At 43.2% G+C, this 15,887-nt stretch overlaps 1 protein-coding gene across 5 annotated transcripts in view; it reads left to right on the forward strand.

Annotated features, from left to right (window-relative positions):
* The window catches only part of LNX1 (ligand of numb-protein X 1), a 315,851-nt gene that overhangs the window by 234,376 nt on the left and 65,588 nt on the right, over positions 1 to 15,887 (forward strand). For all 5 annotated transcript variants that reach the window (XM_070757148.1, XM_070757145.1, XM_070757147.1 and 2 more), the window contains exon 3: positions 11,730 to 11,971. In XM_070757148.1, coding sequence (XP_070613249.1) covers positions 11,730 to 11,971 — 242 coding nt within the window. The remainder of the gene's footprint in view (positions 1 to 11,729; positions 11,972 to 15,887) is intronic.

Below are 15,887 nucleotides of genomic sequence, written 5' to 3' on the forward strand. Positions count from 1 at the left end.
TTATTTTAGATACAGTATTTAAATGCAGTATTTACAATTTTAGATATATTTTTTTGGAAAAACCTGCCGATCGACTTCCTCAGAAACCCGCGAACCAGCGAAGATCCGCGAATGATTTTTCTCATTAATATTTCTTGAAAACCCGCGATGAAGTGAAGCCTCAGTAGGTGAAGCGCGATGTAGCGAGGGACTACTATATTGACCTTTTGAATAGTTTCTTTCTTCGCATCCTATAGTATAAATTGCTTTTGAAATTCTTTTTCTATCATTTTGAAATACTTCCAAGTTCTATTTCTTCTGCTGGGTGGATAAATTGGCTAAAACATGCCTTCCTACAAGAACATGTAGACTTAGTCGCACCATCTCTCTGGATTGCAGAGTGAATTATTTAGCATTCTATTCCACACCCCACCTCAGGGATTATCTAATAGCAGCGCTTCACATCCAAAAATGCATACTATTAAAAGCCATCGGATTCTATTGGCAATCTAGCCTGGAAAGAAAGCTGTCATATTTTAAGAACAATGGTTTTAATATCTCCCATTTCCTATTCTGTGTAATAATGGTGGAAACATTATTGCCCTAAGCAGACACACCTAGGTATATATGTCTTCATTTTATTTTCCTTGTTAGTAATCTGTTGCAAAAGTACATCTAATATATCAGTTCTTTAACAAATAAGTTACCTTCCGAAAGATAACATGCACATCCATAAAGAAAGAAAGAATATTGCCATAGTCCAGTGATGGCGAACCTTTTTCCCCTCGGGTGCCGAAAGAGCATGTGCATGCGCTATTGCGCATGCATGAGTGCCCACACCCATAATTCAATGCCTGGGGAAGGCGAAAACAGCTTCCCCTGGAGGCCCTCTGGAAGCTGGAAACGGACTGTTTCCCAACTTCTGGTGGGCCCTGTAGCCTTGTGTTTCACCCTTCCCAGGCTCCAAAGGCTTCCCTGGAATGGAGGGAGGGAGGGTAAAAAAGCCTTCCCCCATCCAACTGGAGGCTCTCCGGAAGCCAAAAACACCCTACCAGAGCCTCCGTACCACCTTCGGATAGGCCTGTTTTTTACCCTCCCTGAGCCTCTGTGTACACCCTCTTACTTACCGAGTCTCCAAAGAGGGGCGGCATACAAGACTAATAAATTATTATTAATTAAATTATTATTATTACATCCAAAATGGACTCCATGGGGACTCCTGAGAGGGGAGGGGTTGACTCAGGCTTCCATCCTTCCGAGGTGGGTAAAATGAGGACCCGGATTGTGGGGGCAATATTCTGGCTCTGTTAAAAAGTGCTATTGCTAACATGTTGTAAGCCGCCCTGAGTCTAAGGAGAAGGGCGGCATAAAAATCGAACAAACAAACAAACAAATAAATAAATAAATGTATGCGTGCTGGAGCTGACCTAGGCAACGCCTTGCTTGCAGGGGTGGGCAGCAGGCAGGATGGGGTGGAACACAGTTCCACTGATGGAAATGAAGATGCGTATGCAGCTCCAGCTGGTTGGCGGCTGTCACTTCCTGGATTACTGGTCTCAGCTCGGCTCTCCCTTTTTCCCCTGCTGCTACTGCTGCATCTGGGCTCTTTGCTTTTTTCCTCTTTCCTCCTTCCTGACCTTGGACAAGCTTCCCTCTCTCCTGCCCGGCTCCCCTCTAGCCTCACGCAGCCATCTCCCATCTGTGGTGCAAGCAGAAAGCGTGGGTGGAAGTGGCTCTGGCAGCATTTATGTCTCTGGCAACACCCGTTCGCCTAGCTACCCAGCCTGAGACGGGGGGGGCACCCAGGAAGGAGAGTGCGGGAAACGCAAAGCAAATTGTCACTTACAACTGACAAGGTTGTAAATTGAGGACTTAACAGTTCACTTGAACGATGATGATCATTCAAGCCACTCCCACCTGGTCCCATGACCTTTAAGCCACACCCACAAAATAAGCCACACCCACAGTGTGGCAGTAAAAATTTTGGGTGCCCATTACCGCTTGCATGCCTTCCAATATGGCTCCACATGCCACCTGTGGCATGCATACAGTGAAGGGCTACCACATTTTTTACTACCACAAGTAGTGGTACCACAGGGCACCCTGCATTTTTTTCAACATCTTTCAGTGCAAATTGGGTGCTCTGGGGTGGAGCTCCATTTTCGCTACCCCACTGCGTTCCTCCCCCTCTGGGCAGTAGCCCACCCCTACATGCATAGCATAGATTCACCATCCCAGTTCTTGGGTATCAAGTTAAGAAAGGTGCCACTCAGTAAAAGACCTTGGAATACTAATATCAAATGATCTAAGTGCCAAAGCCCATTGCAAAAATATCACCAAAAAGGCTTCTAGAGTTGTTAACCTGATCCTACGCAGCTTCTGCTCTGGCAATCTCACACTACTCACCAGAGCCTACAAAACTTTTGCCAGACCCATCCTTGAATACAGTTCATCTGTCTGGAACCCATACCACATCTCGGACATCAACACCCTTGAAAATGTCCAAAGATACTTCACCAGAAGAGCCCTTCACTCCTCCACTCGAAACAGAATACCCTATGAAAGCAGACTATCAATCCTAGGTCTAGAAAGCTTAGAACTACATCACATAAACACGATCTAAATATTGCCTACAAGATCATATGCTGCAACATTCTACCTGTCAATGACTACTTCAGCTTCAATCGCAACAACACAAGAGCACGCAACAGATTCAAACTTAATATTAACCGCTCCAAACCTGACTGTAAAAAATATGACTTCAGCAACCGAGTTGTCGAAGCGTTGAACTCATTATCTGACTCAGTAGTGTCAACCCCTAACCCCCAACATTTTTCCCTTAGACTATCCACGATTGACCCCTCCAGGTTTGTTAGTGGTCAGTAAGGGGCGTGCATAAATGCACCAGTGTGCCTTCCGTCCCCTGTCCAATTGTCTCTCCTTATCTCATTTATCTTTTCTTCCTTTCAAATATAGTTACCTATACTTTTATATATTTTCTTCTATTCTTTTCTTTATTTATATTATTACATATCTATTCTCTTCAATGTGTATTATGTATTGGACAAAATAAATAAATGGATGGATGGATGGATGGATGGATGGATGGATGGATGGATGGATGGATGAATTGATGAATTGATGAATTGATGAATTGATGAATTGATGAATTAATGAATTAATGAATTAATGAATGAGGGGTGAAAGGATCCCCATTTCTCCTGGTTCCTGTAGTCTGAATTTGCAGACTTAAAACATTGCAGACTAGAGGAACCAGGAGCATTATTCAAGTGACCCTGAGGATACAGATAAAGGGCTTCAACGACCCTCTGTGTAAAAGGATGTGAATTTCAAGCTATCTGCAAGGAACATAAATCCTTCCATTCCCCACTATCTTGTCAGAGTTGAAGAAGCTTCTTGGAGGAGAAGCGAAATGTCTTCAAAAAAATCAAAACATCCAGAAAATCCAGTTGCCTCCTGAAAAAGCACCTTTGACCTGGATGACTGAGAATCTCTACAGCTTTTTATCATAGATAGTTTCTGTCTAGTAGATTATTATCTTTTTTAAAAAAATTAATTTTTATTGATTATAAAAAATAAACAAACAAACATAACACATAGGACATAACAAAACACTAAATGAGCATTTCCAAATTGTGAACTGTAGGTGGTACACATCACAAAGGTAAAAACTTAATGAAAAAATGATTTTCATGAATATATCAAGTTAATATATAGTAATTTATCACTAAATAGGGATAACATATATAAGTTAAGATTAACACAATTTGCATTTTCATTCTTATTTTGCTTATATTTGAAACTTATATAGTCAAGTTATATAGTTATCTTTTTACGTTCTGTTTTCGGTGCAATGGCTGCTTAAGTATCTACCGCGTGTACATCCCGAGAATATTTATGCTGAAAGTTGAATATGTTAATGAGTGACTGTGCAGACCACTGCCCTAAAAATTGGGTTCAGGATCCAAGAATCGGTTGGGGAAAGAAGCATTTGGGTGGGTGGCTTAAGTCAGCCTCCATCCTCCAAATGCAAGTTTTAGACTTGAATCACCAGCAACGGAAGCCTGTTATAAAAGCAATAATGACTGTGTATATTTTACGGCTTCTAACAGACAGAAAAGAAAGAGAACAAAGCTTTAAAAAGTTGAAAGAAATAAGAAACAGGAGTGGGGGGAAAAATCAGCATTTGACTTCGGGGAAAAGGGCAGGGTCCTTCCTTTTCGTCAGCGAGCCTAAATCTGCATTCTACAAAGCAAACAAGTTTTATTTCCAATTGTTTCTGGAACGGTCTTTTGGAAAAACACTGGGAATCCCAAATCTGGCAGGCAGCTGTCAGGCCATGCGACAGTCACTGTTTGTCATGGTGGGGGACTTGGTGCCCCCCTCCAAATATGAGTGGTTTTATTCTTTCCTGAAACATCAGCTGAGGCAGTCAAGCTTTCTAGCCACACATTGCCCTCTTTCATTAGGCGGAGACAAAAAAAACCACCCCGATTATGACCCTCTTCTTTGTTTCAGTCGGTCACCTGCCAGGCTAGCTTAGTCTCCCTCTGTTTCCGATCCAGTGAAACACCAGTGACAATTGGCCCTGTGTTTCCCAAGTCGATCTCTTTAGCGAAAGGAGGCTTTCATTGTGAATTAATCATGTAATCCCTCCTTACTTGAGGGACCATCTCTCGCTCTTCCGCTCCAAGGCTAAAAGCCTAGGAAAAGATGCCAGGCCCTCAAGCTTGGCTGTTTTATAACAACATACTTTGCCTGTTTGTCACACAATTTCCTTTCAGAAAGTTAGCACTTACTCAAAGAGAGGAGAAAAGAGTGAGAAAGAAAGGAAGGAAGGAAGGAAGGAAGAGAGAGAGAAAGAGAGAGAGAGAGAAAGAGAGTGAGAGAACAAAAGAGAGAAAGAGAGAAAGAGAGAGAAAGAAAGAGAGAGAAAGAAAGAGAGTGAGAGAACGAAAGGGAGAAAGAAAGAGAGAGAAAGAAAGAAAGAAAAAAGGAGGAAGGAAAGTGAGAGAAAGAGAGAGAAAGAAAGAGAGTGAGAGAAAGAAAGAGAGAAAGGAAGAGAGAAAGGAAGAGAAAGAAAGAGAGTGAGAGAAAGAAAGGAAAGAAAGAGAAAGAGAGAGAAAGAGAGAAAGAGAAAGAAAGAGAAAGAAAGAGAAAGAGAGAGAGAAAAGATAGAAAAAGAGAGAGCGAAAGAAGAAAGAAAGAAAGAAAGAAAAACAAGCAAAGCGAGGGACTTAAGAGAAAAAAAGAAAGGAAATATGTCTACATTTACCTTACTATTTGCTGTTCTCCATAGTTCTCCCTCCTTGCAAAGCATCATTGTTTCGACTACATTCATGCACTTTTTCTTCGCAATCTGCCTTTTGTTCTTTAAACACCTCGCCTGTCCCATTTTTTTCCAAGATCTTGGCAACTCCATTCAAACTTAACGTTTTTAGTCGGTTGCAAGTTTGAACAGTTGCAGGAACTGGGTACAGATAATCTAATGAAGAGAAGGACCAGAGGAGACATGGTAGCAGTGTTCCAATATTTGAGGGGCTGCAATAGAGAGGAAAGGGTGAAGCTATTTTCCAAGGTACCTGAAGGCCAGACAAGGAATAAGGGATAGAAATTGATTGAGGAGAGATTCAACCTAGAAATAAGGAGAAATTTTCTGACAGCAAGAGCAATCAACCTATGGAACAGAAGGTGCCTTTGGAAATTGTGGGAGCTTCATCACTGGAAGCTTTCAAGAAGAGACTGGACAGACATCTGTCACAAATTTATCTATCTATCTATCTATCTATCTATCTATGCAGTGATCCAGCGATCCAGTTATTTATCTATCTATCTATCTATCTATCTATCTATCTATCTATCTATCTATCTACCTATCTATCTACCTATCTATCTATCCAGCGATCCAGCGATCCAGCGATTTATCTATCTATCTATCTATCTATCTATCTATCTATCTATCTATCTATCTATCTATCTATCTATCTATCTACCTATCTATCTATCCAGCGATCCAGCGATTTATCTATCTATCTATCTATCTATCTATCTATCTATCTATCTATCTATCTATCTATCTATCTATCTATCTATTAGATTCAGGGCGGCTCACAGCAAAATAAGTACAAAAATACAATATATAAGAAATCGAATTTAAATTCAATTCTAACACCCTATACTTAAAAAGAGTCATCCACATTCATTCCATATACATTATGTCGGAGCTAGACATAACACTCGATGGCCCCAAGCCTGCTGGCAGAGATGAGGTTTTGAGGCCTTGCAGAAGGCTAGGAGGGTGAGGGTGGAGTTGATTGCAGAGGGCCGGGCCTGCCACAGAGAAGGCTCTTCCCATAGGACCTACCAGGCAGCATTGCCTGGCAGACGGGACCTGGAGAAATCCAACTCTGTGGGACATAAACGGCCACTGGGATAGAATAGAATAGAATAGTGGAGCGGAGAGGAGAGAGGAGAGGAGAGGAGAAGAGAATTCTTTATTGGCTAAGTGTAATTGGACACACAAGAAATTTGTCTTGGTGCATATGAGGTGCAGATGATACTTGAGACAGAAATGGTGTAGGATTTCCTGCTTGGGTAGGGCGTTGGACTAGATGACCTACAAGGTCCCTTCCAGCTCTGTGTAATGGGTTAATCTGTTAGTCCCTTCCTTTTCTTCTTGACCTGTTCGTTCTTTCTTCCCTCATGTATTTGTTTTGCAAGTCTCTCCTCAGACATTATAGGATTTTTATCTACTTTGTATTCATATTTTGATAAGAAAAACTGTGTGTAATCTGTGTGTAAGCTCTTAATGCTTCTTCATTTGGGAATGGTGCCGCATATACATTTAATAATAAATAATAATAAACTAAAAAAATGGAAAACTAACTCAGTGTTACCCGCCCTCCCAAATGTTGACTTTCTGGACGAAGTTGTTGTTGTATCCTGAAATGGCTACCTTGTAACTCTGTAAATAGTTTGTTCCTCTTTCCAGCGCTGTCTGAGCCCAAGCAGGAAGTCGCTCCTGATTGGCTCAGACGCGGCCGGCTCTCGCTTTGGCGGGAACCGCAAAAGTATAAAAGAAGCGGCTTCTCCCTGCAGAGCCAGTCGGTACTCGCTGAATTGTCACTTTACCTTGCTGAGCTGTCACTTATTCTCTGAGCTGAATAAAAGTACCGATTGCTCAAACCCTGTCTCTGGGTCTACTTCACTGGCGACGAACGAACGGAAGAACTTCGCGTGCAACATGGACAAAATCCAGATCGGCCAGGCTCCAGAACTTTTCGATGCCGAGAAAATGACTTGGGACGAATACATGGCCACCTTTGAGATATTCCTCGAGGCGGCGGGAATGCAGGACGCCGGAGCCGATCGCAGACGGGCTATTTTTCTAAACTACTGCGGCGCAGAGATCCGTAGACTTGCCCAAACTCTCACCGAACCAGAACAAGCAAGAGCCACAGCGTGGGACGTCCTTCAACAGAAACTAGCGAGCCATTTTAAACCAACCAGACCAGCCGTGGTTTACCGGCATCAATTTCACATGATGGCTCAGAGAGAAACCGAGTCAATAAGCCAATTCACAACGCGGCTTCGAACGGTACTCGCTCAATGCAAGTTTCAAGATCCGGAAGCTCGCCTCACCGACGCCTTGATTTTCGGCATGAAGAACCACACAGTGAGAAGTAAACTCCTCACCGAAGATGAGCCGACTCTACAAACCGTAATCAAATTAGCGCAAACCGCGGAAGCAGCCGACGCAGCGGCAAGAGAATTAAAAGAGCACGGAAGGCGTGAAACCATTGCCAAAATCGACGCCGAGTCTCCCAGCGCCATGGGAACAGACGCCCGCGGCCAGCTAACTAGCAACGGGGACGACTGCCTCCTCCTGCAAGACCAACCGAGACACCCTAGAGCTACTCATCCAGCCCCCTGCGCGGGCTGCCGGGGAAATCACCAGCGCCATCGATGCCCGTTCCGCGACACCACTTGCCGCCGTTGCAACCGGAGAGGCCACATCGCCATCGCGTGCAGGGCAACGGCACCAGAAGAAACTTTTGCCACACAACAATACCAGCGACCCCAAAACCACCCCCCCCAATCGCGAGAAAGGAGACCGTTCCGCAACTCGGGTCAAAGGAATTACCCCACCGCTAACCGAGACTACAATAGAGGTAACTCTCAATATTCCGTGAATAACACGGCAACCAAAAAGGGGGCTAAAATTGTTATCTCGTTGTTGCTAAATAACCAGCCTTGCTCAATGGAGCTAGATACGGGTTCGAGATATACCATCATGCCCTGGGAAAAATTTAAGCTATATATGCCTAATGTGTCTGAGGCTGACCTAATTCAAACCTCTTTGGTGATCAGAGACTTCCAAGGGGGGGTAATCTCGGTCCTGGGAACTGCAAATGTACCTATTGTATTTAAGAATGTCAAATGTACCCTTCCCATGCTTATTGTGACGGGGGCCAAACACTCCCTGCTAGGGCTAGCATGGATGGAACCGTTGGGGATTGAAATTTCGGGTGTGTGTAATGTAAACTGTGATAGTATGCCTAACTTTGTGAAAGAGTTCCCTGAAGTGTTCAGCCCCACCTTAGGATTGTATAAGGGAACCCCCATATCTTTCTCTATTGACCCCAAGGTCCCACCAGTTAGACTGAAACCTCGCAGGGTTCCCCTTCCGCTTCTCCCCAAGCTAGACTTACAGCTGGACAAACTCATTAGTCAAGGTATCTTGGTCCCTGTGGAACAGGGGCCATGGGAAACTCCCATAGTGACACCCCTGAAGCCAGATGGCTCCTTAAGAGTTTGCGCTGATTACAAATCAACCCTGAATAAGGCACTCCAACACCACCCCTACCCCATTCCGGTTGTGCAACAACTCTTACACTCCCTGGGGGAGGGGAAAAGGTTCGCAAAGATCGACCTGGCGCAGGCTTACCAGCAACTTCCGGTCGATGAACAAACAGCAAACGCTCAAACAATTGTAACGCACAGGGGGGCTTTCAAATGCACGAGGTTACAGTTTGGGGTGAGCATAGCCCCAGGGATATTCCAGAGCATCATGGAACGCCTATTGTCAGGGGTAAATGGGGCCATCCCATATTTTGATGACATCTTAATTGCAGGGGAAAACCAGGAACAAGTGAACAAAAGAATAAGGGAAGTACTTAAGAGGCTACAGGACAAAGGGTTACGAATCAAGCCTGATAAATGTGTCTGGGGAACTAACAGTATTGAATTCCTAGGATATAAAATAGATAAGGAAGGTATCCACCCCACAACTGAGAAGCTGAGAGCAATCAGAGAAGCCCCAGAGCCACGAGATAAGAGTGAGTTGCAAGCATTTTTGGGCCTCCTTAATTTTTATTCCGTTTTTTTAAAGCAGAAGGCAACAGTAGCAGAGCCTCTCCATCGTTTACTCCTGAAGGAAGCCCGCTGGACATGGGGGAAAATTGAACGTGAAGCCTTTGCTCAAATAAAAAATTTAATAACTTCTAAAAGTGTAGTAGTCCAATATAGTGCCTCACTACCCATTAGGCTCACGTGCGACGCTTCGCCGTACGGCATAGGAGGAGTCCTAGCTCACGTTCTACCTAATCAGACAGAGGCCCCAATAGCATTTTTTTCAAGAACCATGACCAGCACGGAGAGAAATTATAGCCAGTTAGACAAGGAGGCTCTGGCATTAGTGGCAGGGGTAAAGAAGTTTCACAATTACATTTTTGGAAGAAATTTTGAGCTAGTCACTGACCACAAACCCCTACTAGGCCTGCTAGCCCCCAACAAGCCCACTCCACCTTTTATGTCTCCAAGACTAATCAGATGGGCCCTTTTCCTCTCTGGGTATCAGTATGAGCTCACCCACAAGGGGGGGAAGGAAATCAATCATGCAGACGGCCTCAGCAGATGCCCCATAGCAGACCTGGTAGAAGACCCCGTTCCAACCACAGACGTGCTAATGATAGAACTCGAGGAAAACCCACTAACCACAGCAAAAGAGGTAGCTGCACACACGCAGCAAGACCAAATCCTGAAACAAGTAGTGAACTGTGTTCTAAAGGGATGGCAAAATGATATTGTTAAACCTGAATTGTGTGATTTTAAGAACAAAAGGCTTGAATTGTCATATGTAAAAGGTTGTTTGCTGTGGGGGGATAGAGTGATCATCCCCAAACGCCTAAGGGAAAAGGTACTCAGAATGTTACACGTGGGCCATCCTGGGATTGTCAGGATGAAGAGCCTAGCAAGGGGGCATTTATGGTGGCCAGGGCTTGATGCTGATATTGAAAGTTGGGTTTCAAAGTGTGACCCGTGCCAAGAGTCTAGGCCCAATCCCCCCAAAACAACTCCGGCTGAGTGGGAACAGCCTGCTGGCCCTTGGTCTAGGATCCACATTGATTTTGCTGGCCCAGTGGGGTCTCAGTATTTCCTAATAGTGGTTGATGCTTTCTCCAAATGGTTGGAAATAATAGCAATGAACAACATAACCACAAGTGCCACTATCAAGGTATTGAGCAGACTGTTTGCATCCCATGGTTGCCCTGATCTATTGGTGTCTGACAATGGACCACAACTAACAGCCAGGCAATTCGAATTATTCCTAGATGGCCTGGGGGTCAGACATGCCCTCATCTCGCCTTACTCGCCCTGGGCTAACGGGTTGGCAGAACGTTACGTAAGGGTGGCAAAAGAGGCATTGCACAGGTCAGGCCCTGGAGATGTGCAACAGAACTTGGACCAATTCTTATTAACCCAGCACATTACCCCTAACTCGCACACACATGTAAGCCCTGCAGAGTTATTGATGGGGAGAAAGTTGAGGTCACCACTAGACAGGTTAAACCCAAGGTTCTGTTTGAATAATAACCAAATGTGCATAAAACCAGAAAGAGAAATGTATTTGGGTCAAAATGTATATGTAAAATGCTTTGATGGAAATGTAAACTGGATGAAGGGAATTATTGTTAAGCAAAATGCACCCAAGACTTATATTGTTAAACTGGAGGATGGTCGTTTGTGGAAACGACACATAGACCACATTCGGAAACGAACTGAAAACCAATTACAACAACCCGCTGACTCGGACTCTCCCCCCTCAACAGACTTTTATACATTGCCCGAACTAAGAAACACGCAGAGAGACTTATCGGGCCAGGGGGAACCATCCAGCGACGCCGAGCCATCCTCGTCCTCCGAGGCCTTCGTTGGGCCCGCCAGGCCTAGTCCGCCGCACCGGGAGAACAGCGGCGAGCCATCCTCCACAGTCAGTGGCGAAGGAGAAATTGAACTGCGCAGGTCAGCGCGAGAGCCTCGGAGGCCTCACCGATTGGACGACTTCGTCACATGGCTTTCTTGATGGATGATTCCAACTATGAGGGGAGGGGTGTTGTATCCTGAAATGGCTACCTTGTAACTCTGTAAATAGTTTGTTCCTCTTTCCAGCGCTGTCTGAGCCCAAGCAGGAAGTCGCTCCTGATTGGCTCAGACGCGGCCGGCTCTCGCTTTGGCGGGAACCGCAAAAGTATAAAAGAAGCGGCTTCTCCCTGCAGAGCCAGTCGGTACTCGCTGAATTGTCACTTTACCTTGCTGAGCTGTCACTTATTCTCTGAGCTGAATAAAAGTACCGATTGCTCAAACCCTGTCTCTGGGTCTACTTCAGTTGTCTCCATTCATTTTGGCAATTTTTGTTTTTAAGTCCTGTCGTCTTTCATTTTCTTTAGGTGCAAAGGGGCATCGCATTATGGCTTCAGCAAGGAAAGAAGAAGATGCTCCCCAGCTGGACCGGCCGATTTGAATGCCGCTTTAACAGTATCGGCTCTTGGATCGGAGCTCTCCGCTGCTGCCACAATTGCCTTAATGACAGATGAACCAGGACTAATTAACCCTGCCTTCAACGCCAACTTTGAGGACATCCCGCCAGGAACCAACTCCACCAATCTTTATACAAGCCAACAACCTAGAAGTAAGAACAGAAGTGAGCTTCAATGTTGTTAGCAAGGGGTTCTTTGCCTGGTTGCTGGGTGGGTGTGGCCATGGTGGGCGTGGCCTAGTCAGCCAACTGCACCACGGCAACGGAGACGTTTTTGTCCTTCCTGGGCTCCAAAGGCTTTCCTCAAGCCACCAGGAGGGCAAAAAATGGCCTTTTCAGGTTCCGGAAGCCCTCTGGGGGCCAGAAATGGGCCTTCCCAAACTTCCGGTAGGACAGTGCAGGGTTCCTACCAGTACGGTCTAGAGTGCAACACCGCTAGGAACCCACTGGTGACGCAATTTTTGTAGATTTTTTCCCCTACTGTCTCCTGAGGAGAAATGCGCCAAAAGGAAAAACATGCTGAAACCTTGTGAGGGGATGCGTGTGTGAGATTTCAGTGGTTTTATTGCTTCCTCGCATGCGCAGAAGCAAAAAAATTGCCAAAATCTCACACATCCATGTCCCCTCGTCGTGAGATTTTGCGCATGCACAGGAGCAAGAATACGAAAAGATGGGGGGAAATCCAAAAATACAAAAACAAGATGGCGATTGCATGCACAGATTCAGCTTTTGTGCATGGGCAAAAGATAATAAACTTGGGGGGGAAATCCCCCCCCAAAAAAAATCTTTTTTAAAAAGAATGCATTATTTCCAGCTTTCTACACCATCTAAAGTTGGTTTATAAGCTTTTTTTAAAATTATTATTATTATTATTATTATTATTATTATTATTATTATTATTATTATTTATTTTACAAATGTGACATACAAAACAAAGGAAAAAACATACATAAAAACATATATATACAACATTTGGGAAATGAAAGTTTCCCCACTTTTTTGGGGGGGGGGATATTTGATCAGAGAATTACACTTCTTTTACATAATATTAATTTTTGAATTCTTTTATTTGACATGTTGCTTTGCATAAATTTTTATTTATTTATTTCTTTTAGCCAATCATAAAATTTTGCCCATGTTTTATAGTAATCTGATTCTTCTTTTCCCTCTAATCTTTTGGATAGCCTGTCCATCTCCCCACAGTCTAGTATTTTTTAAATTATTATGTTTTCTTCCGGTATTTCATCTGTTTTCCACTGTTGGGCATATACTATTCTGGCAGCTGTTAGTATATGTATAACTAGGTATCTTACTCCTTTTTCTATTTTTTTTAAAAAAATACCCAATAAATATAATTCTGGGTTTTTTTCGATTTCTTCATTTGCTATTTCTTTTAACCAATTTGTTATTTTATTCCAAAACTTTTTTGCCTGTGTGCATGTCCACCATTGGTGGTAGAACATGCCTCTTTCTTTTTTACACTTCCAACATATTGGAGAGGTTTTTGGGAACATTTTTGCAAGTCTTTCTGGCGATAGGTGCCACCTGTAGAACATTTTTAATTGGTTTTCCTTGAATGCGGTCGATCTTGTCATCTGCCAATTGTTAATCCATAATTTTTCCCATTTTTCTAGTTCAATTGTGTAGCCAAAATTCATTCCCCAGCTTATTTTTATGAAGCAATGTAGTGTGGCACATTAGTGGGTTGTAAATCCCATCCCTACTGGTTCATGCGCATGCATGCAACACTTCTGCACATGCTCAGAAACCTCTATGCATGCGCAGAAGCATCCCAGGCAAGTGGATAGAGCCTCCCGCAGCTGTTACCAGTTCGCTGAATTGGTCCCAACTGGGAGCAACCCACAGCTGTTGTGGCAGTTTAAGAAGTTGGACAGAGTAAACTCACCGTCATTTGTGGGAATTCACTGAATGATTTTGGGTTGGTTACTCTCTCTTAGCCTTAATCATTTTTCCAAGACTGTTTGGGGATTATTATTATTTTTAAAGGAAAAACCTCTATGAACTTTTGAAGACATGGTGGGTTTTAAATATAACAATGAAAAAAAGAGATAAATATTTTGGCAGCCTCTCCTTTTGATAATTGTCCCCATGGGTCTTCAAAATCATGCTCTGAGAGGTTACACCCTTTTCTAAGTTGATTTGTTGCATATACAAAAGCCTGGACAAACTGAAAGTTCATTCCAAATGCCACTAACAGTTGAAGTTCACATTTTAATTTGAATGTTGTTGTTTCTCTGAGCTAAGAATTAATCTCCAAAAGTTGGAGAAGTACAGAATGCAAACCAGATCTGTGTTCTTGAGTTGCAAATCGGATGAGTTCACTTTGAATGACAGATTAAGCAGAATTCTTGAATATACACATTTATTTATTTATTTATTTATTATTTATTTATTTATTTATTTATTTATTTTATTTATTTATTAGATTTGTATGCCACCCCTCTCCATAGACTCGGGGCGGCTCACAACAATAACAAGAACAATGTAAGAACAAATCTAATAATTTAAAAAACGCTAAAAACCCCATTATTAAAAGCAAGCATACACACAAACATACCATGTATAAACTGTATAGGCCCAGGGGAGATGTCTCAGTTCCCCCATGCCTGACGGCAAAGATAGGTCTTAAGAACTTTACGAAAGGCAAGGAGGGTGGGGGCAATTCTAATCTCTGGGGGGAGCTGGTTCCAGGGGGTCGGGGCCGCCACAGAGAAGGCTCTTCTCCTGGGTCCCGCCAAATGACATTGTTTAGTCGACAGGACCCGGAGAAGGCCAACTCTGTGGGACCTAACCGGTCGCTGGGATTCGTGCGGCAGAAGGCGGTCTCGGAGGTATTCTGGTCTACTCATGTATATTGTTTAAAGAATTGTGTTGAAATTTGTGGAATTGTCATTAAGGATAAGGGACTATTCTAGTGCAAAGCTTTCTTTCAAAGGATCTTTTCTTAATTTAATATATTTTAAATACACATTTGGTAACTTTGATTGTAGCATATATTTCCATCTTTTTATTATTGACGATGGTCAAAATGACATTCTACTATGTTGTTGAAAGACATTACTTTTGGAAATTTCTGTGAAATTTATTTACTTACTAGCTGTACCCAGCCATGCATTGCTATAGCTCAGTCTGGTTTTTATGGTTTTCCAACTCTAAAACATGCAACATAGAATTGTCCATGTGAGAAGCAATGTGTGTAGACCTAAACCACACACACATATTCAAATGCAACATTGTGTCACAATTAGAAAGCAATAGGTGAAGAAAGTCATATTTTGATACTTGTATGTTTTTACCTGTCACAGATGTGGCATCTATACACTGTAGGTATATAAAACGTGCACATATACGAATGCAACGTTGTATCAAAATTTCAAAGCCAATCAGTGAAGAACGTTCAGATATTTGAGGTCATGAACAAACAGATATTTACATTATTTATATAGATTTATTTGTTCATCCATTTAGTTTCCTCCATGCAGTTTTATATAGTATTCTCCTTCATGTTTATGGCTATGAGAGGGAGATACAATATCCCAGTGTTTTTCAACCAGTATGCCGTGGCACACTAGTGTGCCGCGAGACATGGTCAGGTGTGCCGCGAAGCTCAGAGAGAGAGAAAGAAAACAAGAGAGGGAAAGAAAGAGAGAGAGAGAAAGAGAGAAAGAAAGAGCAAGAGAGAGAGAGAAAGCAAGCAAGAGAGAGTGAAAGAAAACAAGAGAGAAAGAAAGAGAGAGAAAGAAAGCAGGAGAGAGAGATAGAAAGAGAACAAGAGAGAAAGAAAGCAAGAGAGAAAGAAAGAAAGAGAGAGAGAGAGAGAAAGAGGGAGGGAAGGTGGGAGAGAGAAAGACATAGAGGGAGGGAGGGAGGGAGGGAGAGAGAAAGAGAGCAAAAAAGAGGAAAGAAGGAAGAGAGAAAGAGGGATGGAGCGAGAGAGAAAAAAGAGAAGGGAAAGAAAGAGGGAGGGAGAGAGAAATAGAGCGAAAGGGAGGAAGAGAGAGAGATAATTTTTTTGTCCAAACTTTTTTTAGCCGCCCTCCCCCACACA

The sequence above is a fragment of the Erythrolamprus reginae genome, chromosome 7, assembly GCF_031021105.1.
Source record: "Erythrolamprus reginae isolate rEryReg1 chromosome 7, rEryReg1.hap1, whole genome shotgun sequence".
NCBI classification, from domain to species: domain Eukaryota; kingdom Metazoa; phylum Chordata; class Lepidosauria; order Squamata; family Dipsadidae; genus Erythrolamprus; species Erythrolamprus reginae.